This window comes from Erythrolamprus reginae, chromosome 1 (assembly GCF_031021105.1).
Source record: "Erythrolamprus reginae isolate rEryReg1 chromosome 1, rEryReg1.hap1, whole genome shotgun sequence".
Taxonomy (NCBI): domain Eukaryota; kingdom Metazoa; phylum Chordata; class Lepidosauria; order Squamata; family Dipsadidae; genus Erythrolamprus; species Erythrolamprus reginae.
In genome coordinates, this window is record NC_091950.1 from 157,839,797 (window position 1) to 157,858,433 (window position 18,637).

At 38.7% G+C, this 18,637-nt stretch overlaps 1 protein-coding gene across 1 annotated transcript in view; it reads left to right on the plus strand.

Moving 5' to 3' along the window:
- Window positions 1-18,032, plus strand: part of SLC49A4 (solute carrier family 49 member 4) — a 110,512-nt gene extending 92,480 nt beyond the window's left edge. Inside the window, exons 8-9 of the mRNA XM_070730278.1 lie at window positions 14,736-14,918; window positions 16,788-18,032. Coding sequence (XP_070586379.1) covers window positions 14,736-14,918; window positions 16,788-16,903 — 299 coding nt within the window. The 3' untranslated portion in view covers window positions 16,904-18,032. The remainder of the gene's footprint in view (window positions 1-14,735; window positions 14,919-16,787) is intronic.
- The last annotated feature ends 605 nt before the right edge of the window (window positions 18,033-18,637 follow it).

Sequence of the window (18,637 nt, forward strand, 5' to 3'; positions counted from 1 at the left end):
TTCTAGCAATATGGACAACACCTGTCAGTTTCACAGATTTTGCAGCGTGCCCCAAATGCAGCCACGTGGTTAGGGTTAGAAATAAATGCTTTCTCCAAAGCTTATTTCTGCTATTCTCATTGGAATTGATATGGTTGAACTTTAAAAAATAATGATAATTAAGTTTCAGGAGATCCTTTTTCTCTCAATTAAAGTATTGGGAGTTTGAAATCAGGCACACACACACAATGCCTGTGGCCCAAGAATGTACGATTCTTTCTTTAAGAAATCAAAGCTGTGGTAACATTAAAATAAAAACATTCATGTTAGAAAGGGAGCCATTTTTAAAATTTGTTCAGATGAAAACACTGTAAACCAAGAACAATTCATTTATGTGTTTCTTTACAATTGCAGTAGAATATTTTGTATTTTCAGTCAATGGATACTGATTCATCATGTTGCTATTTACCTAATTGTGTGAAGTTAGGTCAAACCCATAATAACTAAGTTAGTTTTTAGGTGGCATTTAGGGCTGACTATAAAAAGTGATCAAGGATAAATACACTACTGAGATGAACTCTACTACTGGTAACTACATTCCTGTAGGTTTTTCAGGCAGTGTTCCAAGTGTTTTGTCATTCTCTTCATCTACATCCTACATCCTATAATGCAACCAAAGTATTGGATTTCAGAAAAACAAATTTTAATGCAATGGGAGAATATTTAGATAATGAATTAAAGGGGAGGGATAAAATGGCAGGAGCGAGCATCCAGTGGACTGTATTAAAAAAGGCCATCTTAAAAGCCACTGGACTGTATGTAAGACAAATAACTAAAGGTAAAAGGAAGAAGAAACCGCTATGGTTTAGCAATGACGTAAGGGCTATAGTCAATGAAAAAAAGGCTGCCTATAGGAGGTATAAAGAGTCTGGAAGTATAGCTGATAGGGAGGTATATAAAATGAGACAGAAGGAGGCGAAACAGATAATATATGCTGCTAAAGCCTCAAAAGAGGAAGAAATTGCCAAATCTGTAAAGAAGGGGGATAAAACCTTCTTCAGATATATTAATGATAAGAAGAAAAACTGCGGCATCACGAAGCTTAGTACCGGGAATAATACATGCATTAATGGGAATAAGGAGATCGCTGACCATTTCAATAGCTACTTCTGTTCAGTTTTCTCAAAAGACACCTTACAAAATAATACTATAGAGGGATATAGCATTGCTTCCAGCTGTACGGATTCAGCTCCAGTGATCTTAGAAGCCGATGTCTTAGAAGAACTTGAACGATTAAAGATAAATAAGGCAATGGGTCCAGATGGCATCCACCCCAGAGTTCTTAAAGAACTCAGATCTGTCATTGCTACCCCCCTGACTGATTTGTTTAACCAATCCTTGTTAACAGGAGAAGTTCCTGAGGATTGGAGAATGGCCAGTGTTGTGCCTATTCACAAGAAGGGCAGTAGAGAAGAAGCTGGTAACTACAGGCCAGTTAGCTTGACATCAGTTGTAGTTAAAATGATGGAGACTCTACTCAAAAAGAGGATAAATCAGCACCTAAAAAACAATAACTTATTAGACCCAAATCAGCATGGCTTTACTGAAGGCAAATCATGTCAGACTAATCTCATTGATTTCTTTGACTATGTCACAAAGGTGTTGGATGAAGGTGGTGCCGTGGATATTGCCTACCTGGACTTCAGCAAAGCCTTTGATACGGTTCCACATAAAGAGCTGATAGATAAATTAGTGAAGATTGGACTTAATCCCTGGATAGTTCAATGGATTTGCAGCTGGCTGAAGCGTAGACATCAGAGAGTTATTGTTAATGGCGAGTATTCTGAGCAGAGTCAGGTTACAAGCGGTGTGCCACAAGGATCTGTTCTGGGTCCTATTCTTTTTAATATATTTGTGAGTGACATAGGGGAAGGTTTGGTAGGGAAGGTTTGCCTATTTGCCGATGACTCTAAAGTGTGCAATAGGGTTGATATTCCTGGAGGCGTCTGTAATATGGTAAATGATTTAGCTTTACTAGATAAATGGTCTAAGCAATGGAAACTGCAGTTTAATGTTTCCAAATGTAAAATAATGCACTTGGGGAAAAGGAATCCTCAATCTGAGTATTGTATTGGCAGTTCAGTGTTGGCAAATACTTCAAAAGAAAAGGATTTAGGGGTAGTGATTTCTGACAGTCTCAAAATGGGTGAACAGTGCAGTCAGGCGGTAGGGAAAGCAAGTAGGATGCTTGGCTGCATAGCTAGAGGTATAACAAGCAGGAAGAGGGAGATTATGATCCCACTATATAGAATGCTGGTGAGACCACATTTGGAATACTGTGTTCAGTTCTGGAGACCTCACCTACAAAAAGATATTGGCAAAATTGAACGGGTCCAAAGTCGGGCTACAAGAATGGTGGAAGGTCTTAAGCATAAAACGTATCAGGAAAGACTTCATGAACTCAATCTGTATAGTCTGGAGGACAGAAGGAAAAGGGGGGACATGATCGAAACATTTAAATATATTAAAGGGTTAAATAAGGTCCAGGAGGGAAGTGTTTTTAATAGGAAAGTGAACACAAGAACAAGGGGACACAATCTGAAGTTAGTTGGGGGAAAGATCAAAAGCAACATGAGAAAATATTATTTTACTGAAAGAGTAGTAGATCCTTGGAACAAACTTCCAGCAGATGTGGTAGATAAATCCACAGTAACTGAATTTAAACATGCCTGGGATAAACATATATCCATCCTAAGATAAAATACAGAAAATAGTATAAGGGCAGACTAGATGGACCATGAGGTCTTTTTCTGCCGTCAGACTTCTATGTTTCTATGTTTCTACATTGTACAAAAAAACTAATATATTGAATAGATCCATAATTTGGAGCCCATCCATATATTAACTAGGATCTACCCTTACTTATTCAAAGTTAGCTAAGTGCTAGTAGTACCTGCTGAGGCATGCCACAATGTTTAAATAAAGCAAGACTGCCTAGTGTAGGTAAAATATACTCTTGCAATGTTGATCTCCCTACTCCAATATTCCTGTGAAATTCCTTGTAAAATATAGCATATTTTACTTTTGCCATATTGCATGGAACTATTTTAGGTCTTGTTATAAGCACACCACTATGTTAATGGCACATATTCCATAGGGTATATTTCTCAAATTAATTTTCTTCTAAGAAACATGAGGAATTTTCTAAATGATCTTAATAACGAAACTGACAATCACGATCCTAGTCAAATCTTCCAGTTAACTATGATCGATCAAAGTGAGAGCATTTCTACTACCACAATCCAGCTTTTAGAATTCTTGCTTCTTTTCCTATAATTATGAAAATGTTTGCCTAATTTGATCCTGCTTCTGTTGTAAGTTTTTTCTTGCCTTTTCCTTAGAAACATAGAAGATTGACAGCAGAGAAAGACCTCGTGGTTCATCTAGTCTGCCCTTATACTATTTGCTGTATTTTATCTTAGGATGGATATATGTTTATCCCAGGCATGTTTAAATTCAGTTACTGTGGATTTACCAACCACATCTGCTGGAAGTTTGTTCCAAGCATCTACTACTCTTTCAGTAAAATAATGTTTTCTCGTGTTGCTTCTGATCTTCCCCCCAACTAACCTCAGATTGTGCCCTCTTGTTCTTGTGTTCACTTTCCTATTAAAAACACTTCAAAATTCTCATAAAAGTATAAAGACCTTTTTAGCAAGACAATACTAGGAATGTACCACTCCATACCTACCTGAACCACCTATCTGGCCTCTCTGAGTCTAAACGCTTCCTTCTCTACTACCAACTCTTCTGAGTCCCACCTGCTCTGCCTGTTCTTCTGCTATATGCTCAATATTAGCCTTTCGATACTGCCCAATTGGTATACCTTCCTAATCATAGTAATGAGCTGAAGTCATTTAATAGAGATGCTTTTTTTGTTTTACTCAGGTAATTCTAGCCAGGTGGAGTGTCAGAATGACACAACTTTATGTAGCTAAATTTATATTGCATCAGCAACTCATGCGTATTTGGTTATCCTTTCAGAGATATTTCCTTATCCTAACAGAGAAACAGAATGACCACAGGCGAATTGGTATTGTGTAACTCAGCCTCTTCCAATCATATATTGCTGGAATAGACATCCCTCTCTTAGAAGGTTATTAAACTCATTCTCATGGTTCATTATTCAATAGACACACTAATGCATTGCCATTACTTTCTTGTTGTTCATTATTTGGAGCTGATGATGCCAGTCCGAAGAAAGAAAAGTGTGTATTTAAAGCTGTTGTAGGAGCGATGGACTTTGAAATTATTTGCAAACCATCTCCTCATTCTTTCTGCATAATGTGCTATAATGTTGGTTCAGTTTCAGTATTATAATGACAGCAACTTACTCATTTATTCGTCAGAATTTTGTCTCATGTTCAAATGTTGGTCTTCAGTCAGGATAAATGATGATGGAAGTTTCTGGCATGTCTTCAACTTGTTCTTTTGCAAGTTGGAGGGACATAATGTACAGGTTTCATTGTTGTAGTAGTTTCTCCAATAAATCAACAATATCAAGGGCTGAATCCCTTAATTGTGATGTATACCCATTCTCAATTCTATGCTGTCTTAAGAATCCATGAAGTAAATTTGAAGAAAGTTGACCTGCTGGTTGGAGTCTATTGTTAAATGTCTGTTGTGATGATGGATTTGCTTTTGAATAATAATAAAAGGATTCCATTTGTTCCTCATTGGAAGGATTTCTTTAGCATCAAAGGGTTACATTTGAAAGAAATGGTTGTGCAGGTAGTCCTTAACCTATGACCACAGTTATAACCCAAAATTTCTGTTATTAAGTGAGTTTTGTCACAATTTATGACTTCTTGCCACAGTTGTTAAGTGAATCAGTTAGTAAATCAGTTGCTAAGTAAATCTGACTTCCCCACTGACTTTGTTTGTTAGAGGGCTGCAAAAGATGATCACATGATCTGGGACAATGCAACTGCCATAATTATTAGTCAGTTGCCAAGCGTCTGAATTTTGATCATGTGGACATAGAAACATAGAAACATAGAAACATAGAAGACTGATGGCAGAAAAAGACCTCATGGTCCATCTAGTCTGCCCTTATACTATTTCCTGTATTTTATGTTACAATGGATATATGTTTATCCCAGGCATGTTTAAATTCAGTTACTGTGGATTTACCAACCACGTCTGCTGGAAGTTTGTTCCAAGGATCTACTACTCTTTCAGTAAAATAATAGTTTCTCATGTTGCCTTTGATCTTTCCCCCAACTAACTTCAGATTGTGTCCCCTTGTTCTTGTGTTCACTTTCCTATTAAAACACTTCCCTCCTGAACCTTATTTAACCCTTTAACATATTTAAATGTTTCGATCATGTCCCCCCTTTTCCTTCTGTCCTCCAGACTATACAGATTGAGTTCATTAAGTCTTTCCTGATACGTTTTATACTTAAGACCTTCCACCATTCTTGTAGCCCGTCTTTGGACCCGTTCAATTTTGTCAATATCTTTTTGTAGGTGAGGTCTCCAGAACTGAACACAGTACTCCAAATGTGGTCTCACCAGCGCTCTATATAAGGGGATCACAATCTCCCTCTTCCTGCTTGTTATACCTCTAGCTATGCAGCCAAGCATCCTACTTGCCTTTCCTACCGCCTGACCACACTGCTCACCCATTTTGAGACTGTCAGAAATCACTACCCCTAAATCCTTCTCTTCTGAAGTTTTTGCTAACACAGAACTGCCAATGCAATACTCAGATTGAGGATTCCTTTTCCCCAAGTGCATTATTTTACATTTGGAAACATTAAACTGCAGTTTCCATTGCTTTGACCATTTATCTAGTAAAGCTAAATCATTTACCATATTACAGACCCCTCCAGGAGTATCAACCCTATTGCACACTTTAGAGTCATCGGCAAATAAGCAAACCTTCCCTACCAAACCTTCCCCTATGTCACTCACAAACATATTAAAAAGAATAGGACCAAGAACAGACCATGTCACTTTTTTCAATGCTTGGCTGCTTGTTGTGAAGAAACATAGGATGTTACAGCAATATGTCTGTTTCTTGAGTTCCTGAACATGTGCATGTTTGTGTGCCAAAGAAGGGGAATATAATATAAATTAAATTATCCAGGCCTTTCTTCATTACCTTAAAGTTGTTGGTTCTTTAAGAAATAATGAGTCAATTCCCTGCTTCTGGGTGGGGAAGGGAACAGAGAATTGTGAGATTGGCTGGGAAAATGTTACAGAATGTTCAAGATAAAGATCATGTGACTGAAGCAGCGGCCCAACTAGCCAGAGCAGCCATAACTTTTCCAAATTTCATTTCCTTTCAAATATGGGTCCCAAACTCAATCTGATGTGCCTTAGAATAACAGAATTGTAAGAGATCTTGAAGTTCTCTAGTCCAACCCGCTGCTCAGGTAGGAGACCCTACACCAGGGGTAGGGAACGTTGGCTCTTCTATGACTTGTGGACTTCAACTCCCAGAATTCCTGAGCCAATCATGCTAGCTCAGGAATTCTGGGAGTTGAAGTCCACAAGTCACAGAAGAGCCAACGTTCCCTACCCCTGCCCTACACCATTTCTGACAGATAGCTGTCCATTCTCTTCTTGAAAGCCTCTAGTGATGAAGCACCTACACCTTCAGAAGGCAAGCTTGTTCCATTGGTCAACTGTTCTTACTGTCAGAAAATTGCACCTTATTTCTAAGGTTAAATCTTTCCTTGACCAGTTTACTTCTATTGTTCTTTGTCTGGCCTTCGGATGCTTTGGAATATAGGTTGTCCTCCTCTTCTCAATGACAGCTCCTTCATTATTGGAGCACTGCTATCATGTCTTCCCCTGCTCCTTCTCTTCATTAGGCTAGCCATGCCCAGTTCTTTAACCATTCTTCATAATTGTTGCCTTCTGATGCACCATTTCACCAAATTAAAAAGTCCTGGCAATGAGAATTTTAGCAGTATATTTTAGAGCAAATAAACCTCACTTAGAATCAGGATAGTGCTTGAGCAGGGTGTTGAACTAGACATCTTCAAGGTCCCTTCTAACTCTATTATTCTGTATTCTGTAATGTTGCCTGAACAAATGTCCTTTCTATTAAAGCAGGGATTTATCAAAACAGGAAGAAGGTGTTTTTTTTTAATAAATATTGACAGAAATTGTGCTTAGCTTTGCTCGCCATTGTTGCATAAACCATTCATCCAGGCACATAAAGATGAAGAAATAATAAAATTACTAAATAAAAGCAGATGCGATGGGTATTTAACATTTCATTTGTTTTAACTTGATATATTTAAGTACTTGCCGTCCTTATTTAGATATATTAAGGGGGAAACCTCTTTGAATCCCCAAATATATTTATGACTACTGATAGCTAGAAAAAAACTTTTGAATGGATTGTGCCGTTATGAATTCCTAATGCCTGTCATTTCAATTTACGATGACTATAGAATCATTTTGGTTTTCTCAGCTCTGTTGAGAATTATGAAGGATATCCTGCTTCCTTTAAGCTCATGGATTCAGTTGTTATGGAGGCAAATCCTTTCCTTCAGTTCAGCCTCCTCCTGCTTTCCCTTATCCCATTATAAAAAGCAGTATAATAAATTCCGTACCAGGTGGCAGCCAGGTGGCCATAGGCAGAAGGCTAATACACACAGCAATTTCAAGCAGCAATCAGACTTCAGAAAAGTAACCCATGAATCATCTCTTGGCTATTATTGATATAGCAAAACTAAAATAGTACTGAGTTCAAAGAAGGCAAAATTTTATAACTTGAACTTTCCTATTGGCCTGCTTGCTCCAGAATAACTTTTCTCAAGGGCTGGTTGAATAAGGAACAAGAGGTCAAGTTCCAAATGTAATCACCAATTTCCAACTTCACCACATAGCATAGCTGTTGCTATGAGTTCTGGGAGCTGAAATTTCCATTTCTGCAAGTTGCTGTGATATCCTGTCCTCGCTCTGGCAGGGGTGGCCTTTTTTGGATGTGTAAGAAGGATGTAGGTCAGTGAAGGGTGCACGCAATAGCACATGAGTGCATGCCCACACCCATAATGCAATGCTCCCCCCCCCCCGGGTACATGCGCACAGACCTCATTGAAGCTTCCAAACTTCTGGTAGGCCTCTTGGGCTCTTTTTCGCTGTCCCTAGAGTTCATCAAAGCCTCCTGAAGCCTGGGGGAAGCGAAAACAGCTGAAAAAAAGGCCAAAAATCAGATGGCACATGCACGCTGGCACTGACATAGGGCAATGCTTTTCTTGCCCTCAAGTATGGCTCTGTGTGCCACCTGTGGCACATGTGCCATAGGATTGCCATCACTGATGCATGTTTAGATCTGTTTGCACCCCAAGTAATTTACCATTACTTGAACTGAATAAACTTACACACACACACCCTGAACAGGTCCTTATATAAATAACTACTTTCCAGGAAAGTCCCTCAAGACTTAGCTACATCATGGTATCCCAGGGAACCAGTGACATTCTAAGATAGCCTCCAGCATTGTGGTTAATATTCACTCTCTCCTATGCCTCTTGGTCATTATAATGTAATACAATGGTTTTTAGATTTTTAATAGTGTGTGTGTGTGTGTGTGTGTGTGTGTGTGTATGGATAGGTAGGTAGGTAGGTAGGTAGATGATGGATGGATGGATGGATGGATGGATGGAAGGGCAGGGTAGGGTAGATAGTTTAGATAGATAGTTTAGATATAGATATAAATATGGTTTTACTCCATTGTTGTATGTCCCCTAGAGTCACTTTTTGTGAGATGTGCAGCTATATGAACCTGACAAACAGACAAACAAACTACACTGTTGTTAAGTGGAAAGTTTCTGAATCTATAGCCCTGGTAGAGCAAAGCTGAGGTCTTCCTAGTCCTTAGAAAAAAGAAGAATGCATGAAATGGCAACTGGCCTAACTACAGTGTGTGTTTAGAAGTTTGGGTTTCAGTTAACATTTTCAAAGTCCATAGACACCAAACTACCCAACCTCATAGCTTTCCCCACTCTTGATACCATTGCTTGTGTTGCATGGGGATGATAGCAGTTGCAGTACAACTTATTTGGAGGAGGGTGCAATACAATATAGAACACAGAAGTCCCTACCGCAGGCATTGATGAAATGAAGGTAAAGGTAAGGAATTGTGGCCTTCTTAAATCACATCCATTTGCCTATGTCAGAATATTCAATTCTTTTTCCCTACTATACCAGATACTACAAGGAACAGTATTGAAATAAATGTTAGAACTAATCAGTTGCTATCATTGCTCTTAATAGGCTGCTTCCATAAATTGATTACTGAAAAACCTATTAGCTCTGCTAATGATTTCTCAGTTAAAAAAATCTTGGACTTGGTTACAGGAGACAAAAGAATAACATAAAGCCTCGATGCGTGTAAAAGCTAGCTTATTATGTTCTATTCAAAATCCATGTGATTTGTTTTCCAGATTGTCAGTATGTCATGGTTTTATATATAGCAATTGATAGATAGATAAATGGATGGATAGATGGATGGATGGATGATAGACAGACAGACACACATACACATACACACACACATACACCAATGACATACTGAGAAAAACAATATATTTCTTCCCGGGAGAAAAAAATCAAGCACATGTTAAAAGCAAAAATTGCTGTGCCTTGTCTCCTATGATTCTAATCTCTCTTTGTCATAAATCATAATATATTAGTGAATAGGGATCTGTGCGCCACTCTCAAAGCGACAATATTATTCAGCTTTTGCTTAAGATTTCATGAGGGTAAAGATATTAACCAGGATAGGTGTGGGGGTTTTGTGTGTATGTTTGTCTGTGTGTCTTATGTCTCTGTGTGCATGTGGTGGTAGTCAGCATTAACTACATAAAAGAGTTAGAAATGGACAGGAAAGGGGGGATTGGACCAGATAGTTGACATCTTTTTAGTTGACATCTTTTTTCCCTAGCTCATTTAACAATGCCATTTTAATCAATAGGCTAGTGCAATGGCAAAATATTCCACTAGTACCAATTTGGCATACCATTCAAGACTTGTTCTTTATTAGGACTTGAAACTGAGCTGACTTGACACAAGCCTTCAATTATAAAAAAAAGCCTTAACTGTCTAATTACATCAAGACAATGCTAGGCACAAAAGTTTCCACAGCAAAAATGAGATGTTAAACATTTGTTTTCTGGTTTATATTTGCCATGATAAAAACATAATTGTAACTTTGCAGTCTAGCTTTCCCCTATCCGGAAAGAGCTTTTGGATTTAATCTGTTGTTGTTTTTCCTGGAACTTGTATATTGTCTTTGAAGGCCAAAATTTATTAGAAAGCAAATATTTCCTTTTTCCTCTCCGACTCTTCTAGCAAATATGTCATCCAGCAATACAATAAATTTTATTTCTAGCTATGAAAGAATATAACTTTTTTTTTTAAAAAAAAGCGACAGAGGAATTAAACTTTGTGGTTAATGGCCAAGTTCACGCCCAGTCTAGACACTATTCTATGTAACCTAATGGTCATTTTATATGTGACCGTATTTATGCGAAGGACTGGAGCACTTTCAAATAACATTCTGCATCCTTGATCATATTTTTTTAGTTTGTTTGGGATAGTGTGATAGAAAAATCTAAAGAATCCTCCATCCCTTTTATCAAACCAGATACATAATCTGAGAATACTTTAAGTATTCTTGTTTTGTTTGACCATAATGCCCAAACTGCCTTAGAACCAATTCTTATCTTTGGTGTTTAAAGCATGAAAGAGTAATAAATAATTGGTTGTAGAATGGTAGGTTCCATTTGTTTACCTGGAGTTACATAAATGTAGATTTTTATATTTAAGAAATATGCTACACTTTTTATATAATAGCTTCAATTTAAGGATTTACAGTCTAGAACCTCTAACTCAGTGGTTCCCAATGTGGGGCCACAGGGGTGCAATTTGATTTTTAATGGGGGCAATTGGAACTTGTTTAAATCAAGTAAATGGCCTTTTAGGCTTTATCCGCATGAGTGGGACTTCACTTTTTGAATAGTAAGAATTATATGTCACGGTGGGAGGGGGGGGGGTTAGGATTTAAGAGATGCTTAAGTGGGGCGCTTAAGTGGGGCATGGCCAAAAAAAAAGGTTGGGAACCACTACTCAACCTAATTCTTTAAATAGTAAAACCTTTTTGTATGCAAATGAACCTGCACATTACCTAAGTGTAAAGCGGACATGTAGTGTTCGGGATAGGATACCATTATTGTTTATATTCATCCAATAACATTATTAGGATGAGGAATCTTTTAAAGCCCAAGAAGTAATATTTTTATTTTGGACTATCAAGAAATTTATTTTGCTCCCTATTAGACCTTATTTGTTGGTTTCATTTGCTTTGTTTTGTTTTGGATGATCTAGCAGGGGGGTCAAACTGGTGGCCTGTGGATCAGATGTCTCATGTGCAGGCCACACCCACCTCACCTCCAACAAAGGGGGAAGAGTCATGAAACGTCACATGGTGGCAACATGATAGTGCGAGTTTGACACCTGTGTTCTAGCTTTATCTCACCAGAGCCATTGCTGCAGAAGAAATGGAAAAAGCACAAAACTCATTGAGACAGTGCTCTGCTAGTTAGATATTATTTTGGTACAAGAAGAGTCTGTGGAAAAATATTTAATTGGGCTCTTTCAATTAAACACTACTAGAATGTTCAGTCATGGCAAAATGAGGCCTCTTGAGGTTTAAAAACCTGAGAATGAATTATATTACTAAATTTGGAAATTATTTTTATTAGATGATACTCATGTAGTTTTCTAGTATTCTGAACAAGAAGCTTAAGTTAGCTAATGCCTATCATAGACATATTTATTCAAGAGAGCAAAAACATTTGCAGGTCTGTTGTGTAACAGCTCATTTATTGTTCTACAGTGATCCCCCGGTTATTGCGTTCCCGACCATTGCGAACAGGCTAATTTGCGATTTTTTAACCCGGAAGTCAAAACACCATCTGCGCATGCGTGCCCTTTTTTTCTATGGGCACGCATGCGTAGATGGCGCCGGGCAGATCAGCTGCTGAGCGGCTTCCCTAGGTCTTCCCCCTCTTGGCGGGCATCAGCGAGGAGTTTCCCCACCGCCCACGCAAACTCCTCGCTGCTGCCGCTTCGCTCGGGCCGCTTCCCAGCTGAGTACTCAGCTGGGAAGCGGCCCGAGCGAACGGCTTGTCCGCAGCCTGCCTGCCCGCGCACCCGCGGCTCGCACGCCCTTCTCCCGCCCACGCCGTTCGCTCGGGCCGCTTCCCAGCTCAGTACTCAGCTGGGAAGCGGCCCGAGCGAACGGCTTGTCCGCAGCCTGCCCACGCCGTTCACTCCCCCTCTTGCTGGCGGGAGGGCGAGAAGCCCTCCCCAGCACCCGCTCGCCCGCCCTTCGCCGCTCGCCCGCCCTTCGCCCGGCCACCCGCCGTTCGCTCGCTGCTCACCCGGGTTCGGGGGGGGGTGCTGGCAAGCCGCCCATGTCGGCGGCGACCTTTTTAAACAGCCGCGCGGCTTTCCAATGAGTCCCGAAGACAAACGCGGAAGTTTGACGTTTGTCTTCGGGACTCATTGGAAAGCCGCGCGGCTGTTTTAAAACGTCGACGCCGGCATGGGCGGCTTCCTAGCAGCCCCCCAAACCCGGGTTGGGGGTCCGGGGGGGTGCTGGCAAGCCGCCCATGCCGGCGGCGACGTTTTAAAACAGCTGCACGGCTTTCCAATGAGTCCCGAAGACAAACGCGGAAGTTTGACGTTTGTCTTCGGGACTCATTGGAAAGCCGCGCGGCTGTTTTAAAACGTCGCCGCCGGCATGAGCGGCTTCCTAGCAGCCCCCCAAACCCGGGTTGGGGGTCCGAGGGGGGTGCTGGCAAGCCGCCCATGCCGGCGGCGACGTTTTAAAACAGCCGCGCGGCTTTCCAATGAGTCCCGAAGACAAACGCGGAAGTTTGACGTTTGTCTTCGGGACTCATTGGAAAGCCGCGCGGCTGTTTTAAAACGTCGCCACCGGCATGGGCGGCTTCCTAGCAGCCCCCCAAACCCAGGTTGGGGGTCCGGGGGGGTGCTGGCAAGCCGCCCATGCCGGCGGCGGCGTTTTAAAACAGGAACCCCAATCTTCGGCTCCTCGCTAGCGCTGCGGGAGTAAAAATACCATCTGCGCATGCGCAGATGGTGTTTTTACTTCCGCAGCGCTACTTCGCGAAAACCCGATCATTGCTAGGGGTCCTGGAACGGAACCCTCGCAATGATCGGGGGATCACTGTAATATGTTTGCAATAATTGAATTTATTTATTTATTTATTCGATTTTTATGCGGCCCTTCTCCTTAGACTCAGGGCGGCTTACAACATGTTAGCAATGGCACTTTTTAACAGAGCCAGCATATTGCCCCCACAATCCGGATCCTCATTTTACCCACCTTGGAAGGATGGAAGGCTGAGTCAACCTTGAGCCGGTGTTGAGATTTGAACCGCTGACCTACTGTTCTACAGTCAGCTTCAGTTGCCTGCAGTACAGCACTCTGCCTGCTGCGACACCCCTGTTCTAAATTCTGAGAATATTTACATATGTATAAGTTAATTGATTTATACAAGAGCCTATGGATATTTTTAACTGGGTCCACTTGTTAGTCCACCAGTAAGTTCTCTACTCATTAACTAAGCATATACAAACAACAGGATGACATCTGCCCATTACAAAAAGAAATAAAAATGATGTCTTAATTCTCCTTGCTCAATTACAGAAGATAGATTCAGAAACTCCAGGGTTTTCCTCCTGTACAGATGGACTATTCAATTATATGTTATGTTAAAAAGAAACATAACTGTCCTTCAGGTGGCTATGATTGCACGATATAACATTGAACATGTTTGGATCAAATGTACTTAGATCAAATTTATACACACTCAAGTAATATAGATGAGACACACACATACACCAAAACTGCACACTCAGGCTATTTTCTTTTTTTCATAAGCCACACTTGTGCATAGAGTGGGGATCCTAATAAATTGTGAGAAAACAAAATTAATGATATCAGAAAATACACAAAGAAAATATAACTAAATCTGGTTTGTATCCTACAATACATCTTTCTGTAACTTTTTACCCTTCTAAATCACCTTTACTTCTACCACATTGATATATTGACTCAGATATTGTCTTTTGACCATTAAGGTTTGTTTCTCTTTTCCACAGGCTTGTAACTTCATCCAGCCATGACTTTCTTGGTCTTACCCTTCCTCTAAATTGGGATGACCAAACCACTTCTATTTATTTTGTGTACTAGTCACACATATTCGTTGTTAACCTGCATTCATGTAGCACCTATTCTTGATTTCAACCGTTTTTTTCACAATATCAATAAGTAGCTTAAGCATGGTGCGATATGGACAGTTGTATATTGGTTAGTGAAGTAATCTCAAGATTAGAGCTCCTGGCTTGCATAGAATACACACATATGCATAGTGTAAAACTAGACTTAGATTGCATTCATGGCATACTGGCTCAAATGTACTAATTATTGTATTTCTATTGCTAGCAGGAAATCTACATGTATCTACAATTATGGTTGGCAAATTGGTCTTCTCTTTTCTTAGCCTACTAAAAATCATTATGTGAAAGCTCCATGTACATCTTTTAAAGTTATAAAAATCTGATCAAAAAGGTTCATATCAGTTTATTATTATTACAAAACTACAGTAATTCAAAATCACTGAACTTGTGTACTTTCATTGCAGCAACACTTTATACTTCCTGCATTTTGCTGGGTGTCTTCTTGAACAGCAGTGTCCCTATCTTCTTTGAACTTTTTGTGGAAACAGTCTATCCTGTTCCTGAAGGGATTACCTGTGGCGTGGTCACCTTCCTAAATAACATATTCATGGGAGTTCTTTTATTTTTCTTCAGTTTCTACCATAAAGGTAAGAGGTGTTTTGAATGCTTGCTCATATACATTTACCAGTGTGATATATTTCATTTGGAGTGTCATTCACCAAGGTAGACTGCGTACACCACTTCTACTAATACTAATGATGTTGAAACTGGGCCACTGGGCCTAAGTGTTTGTCTAATTGTCTGTCATTCAGAGAGCTACACCTTTGTGGAAACATTCCTTTAAAATTGGAATAGTGGCATGTCTTTTAAATAAACACTGTGGAGATTATTATTATATATATATATATTTCTAACAAAGATCAGTACAATATTTTTGCTACAAATCACATTTGCAGCTGGCAATCTAAACCTGTGATAAAACTAATCTAGTCTCATGCTTCAATAATCTAATTCCCTGTGGAGGGAAGTAACAATATAATTATTTCCTTCCTGTAAAGTGTCTCTTTAATCAATTTCCCAATGTAGCAATAAATGTTTTAAAGATGTGTGTATGTGTACACACACATATGCAAAACAGTTTGATAAAGAAAGACAAAAGTATGTTGGTCTTTCTTTATTCTTATCAAATTGCTTCATTTAAATTCCAAATACCAAATTTCCCCTTAGCAAGTTCTTAATAATAAGTGTTTAAAAGATTTTATGAATCCGAGGAGGATTGGAGCAGTTAATACTCGCTAGTTTGCGTTGAAAAGAGAATAAAGATGGCTGTCTTGCATTCAAATCATTTGTTGGCTCAACCAAGAGCAGGAAAGTCAATCATTCTTTTGTAGCTTTAAAAATGTAAAGAGAGTTTAGAAAATATCCTCATTAACTTCCACGATGCTGTCTTAGCTGTGGCAATTATTATTTGATATATTTCAGAGATGTGTGTACTTAATTGTATCTCAATGGTAATGGAAAAAATTCAGATAATTTATTTGGGTGTATGTTTGAGAGCATAGCAGATGCTCAGCTAATATAACTACTTTCGACCATGATATTTCCCTGTGCGCATCTGCTGGGATGGCTGTTGGAGGCTGATTTTTGAAGTGATTTTGGAACTTCTAGTCAGATATTCTCTCTTGTTCTCAGGGTTGTTAAACTCTATGTAAAACTGTTGGGAGATGCCAATGGGAGCTTTTCATCAGCTCCATAATTCTCGGCTACTGCATTCCAAACTTAATGATCCTGATATAAAGTTTGATTTTGACTTTAATTGTATTAAAGTTTATGGCTATGCTTTCTTTTTTATCTTTAGTTTTGTTGCTAGAATGCTCCCTGAGTGGATTTTTGGAAATAAAAGCAATAATACAGTTATTAGCCATTCAATTAAGATACATAATTGGTAGGAATGGTTTATTACATTTAACATGGAGATTTTAAAGAAAATACATTGTTTTATATTTAGCCTGTGGATACGGGATTGACCTAAACCATAATATTTGAAGGGTTTTTAGATCTGTAGATGTGTAGAGAGAAATAGAGAACTAAGTGGGTGTTTCTTCCCTTTTCATTGTTGCATTGCCTTTAGCTCAATTATAGAATTGTTTTAAAATTTGGGTGCTGATTTGCAATTTTGTTTTTTTCCAGAGACATAATTTTACACACTTAATTTTTTGTGTTTCAAGTATGATACCTAATAGAAAAACCTCACCCAACCCTGCTTTCAGAAGTCACTAATGTCATGATTTCTCCCAATATCTGTTGTTGATGAGACTGGTTCCTTCTGATAAAAATATTCATTTGAGATGGTTGGTTTTTACTTGAAGATAGCTTTGAAGCTAAAAGCATTCCCCCAACACCCCTCGAAAACTATTGTGGAGTCCAGATTGTGAGCCTGTTTTTAGAATTATTACTTTATTAAAGTGAAGTCCAGTGTTACACAAATAACGAAACTATTTTTTTTTCTTCTGTAGAACTTTCTTGGTTTAACTGGTGCCTCCCAGGTTCCTGCTTACTAAGCCTTCTACTCATCTTATGCTTCAGGGAATCCTATGACAGACTTTATCTGGATGTGATTGTCTCTGTTTGAAAACCTGAAGCAAGGAAGTTGAAGAGGATGGAAAATAGTACTGGGTTTGACCTGTTTTCTTGGAAAACCCATGGACTAAAGATTACAGTATACGTTCAAAAATTCACCAGAATTTTTTGATTGAATTTACAAACAAAAAGGGTTATTTTTAATTCCTAATACGGTATTTTATCATTTAGATTATTATGATGAGTCTGGTATTTGAATGGGATTAGAATATTTTTTTAAAAGAATACCTATTCAGAAGAATGTATGTTAGAAGAAATACGAACTGTGATATTTTATTTAATAAGCTGTTTGACTGCAAAGAGGTGTGCCAACTGGAACTACTTATAACAAAAGTATAATAGCAATATCATCACAGTTAGGAACTAATGATGGCATTTTTATGGATAAAAGCTTCTTTTTAACTCTTTTTCTTTTTTTAACGGTTTGGTGTTTTAACAAGAATTCTGATAATCCCACTATTTGTCTTGCTTTGTAATAACGTGTTATTTCTTCATTGTGGCATGTTCATAACTCGTGCTTCCGTGATGACAGATTTTCAACTCAGTTGCTAGGACTAAAGAAATTGCTGCTCTCTCACTGTGAATCATCTTGGTTAAGAGGGAATTACACTAGGATTTTGGCTAAATACAAGATAAAAGCTTTGACATCTCCCTAGTTTTTCTATTTGAAGCTATTTTTGCGTATTTAATCTAGAGATAGCATTCTTTTATTTTCCTCTCCAAAAGACACATAAACAGGTACAAACATACCCATTTTGGGGGGGGGGGGGAGAGAGACTTCTTACTAAATGGCTCTTGGCAATTGGTGCTATAAATTATGTGAGATTATTTAAATGAAATTGCCTTATAGCCTTATAGACTAATACAGAAATTAAAGTGAGTGGATAGGGAATTGCAGTCATGGTATACAAAATTGTTTCTGTTCTTAAGGATCGATAATGTCTTAGAAATATGGCTTGGTATTGAAGACTTTTACATGGTTTCCTAAGAATTTTTTTGGCTCGTGTGTTCTTCCATCAGAACAGAAGGCCCACTTCCCAAAATCTTTCAAAGCCAATGAAACAAAGATTACAGTTTTTCTATTAAAGGATAGTCTTTTTTTCCTCAGACTTGTTTACAATGTAAAGGCTCTGCTTTTGTTTTTTAATAACTGTTTTGTAAAGAGGCCTATTGGTGGTCTCAGTAGCCATAAGAATTGCAACATCAAAATAGCACAACACAGAGCTTCTAAAATTTCGCCTAAGATGGAAATTTTGCCTAAGATGGAAAATACAATGCTTTTACTCCTCCTGCACCTTGCATTAATAGGGACAATTTTTAATTTGACTTGTTTCCAATGTTCTTTTATCTTCAGTTGATTTTCCAAAATCTCCAGTACTCCAAATCTAAAACAAGTCACACATTGCTGAAGGTAGCTTGTTTTCGCAGTGTGATTTCTCAGCGTTACATTAATTGTGATACACAAAAAGGGATATGTTGTGCTGTAACAGCCATCTTGATTTTTTTTTCATCCCCCACAAACTCCAGATAGCAATCATGTGGGGATTATGATTCAGAAATAGCACTTTCTGTTTGTTATTTTTCCTATACATAAGTGAACTATTATTTTAGATTAACTTTCAGGAAGGTTAGTTGAGTTACTGGATGCCTTCTTATAGAATGAGGCCACAGTACTTGATGGGCTAGAAGGAAAGCAGTATTGCAGGCATTAATGGCCTGGCTCTTG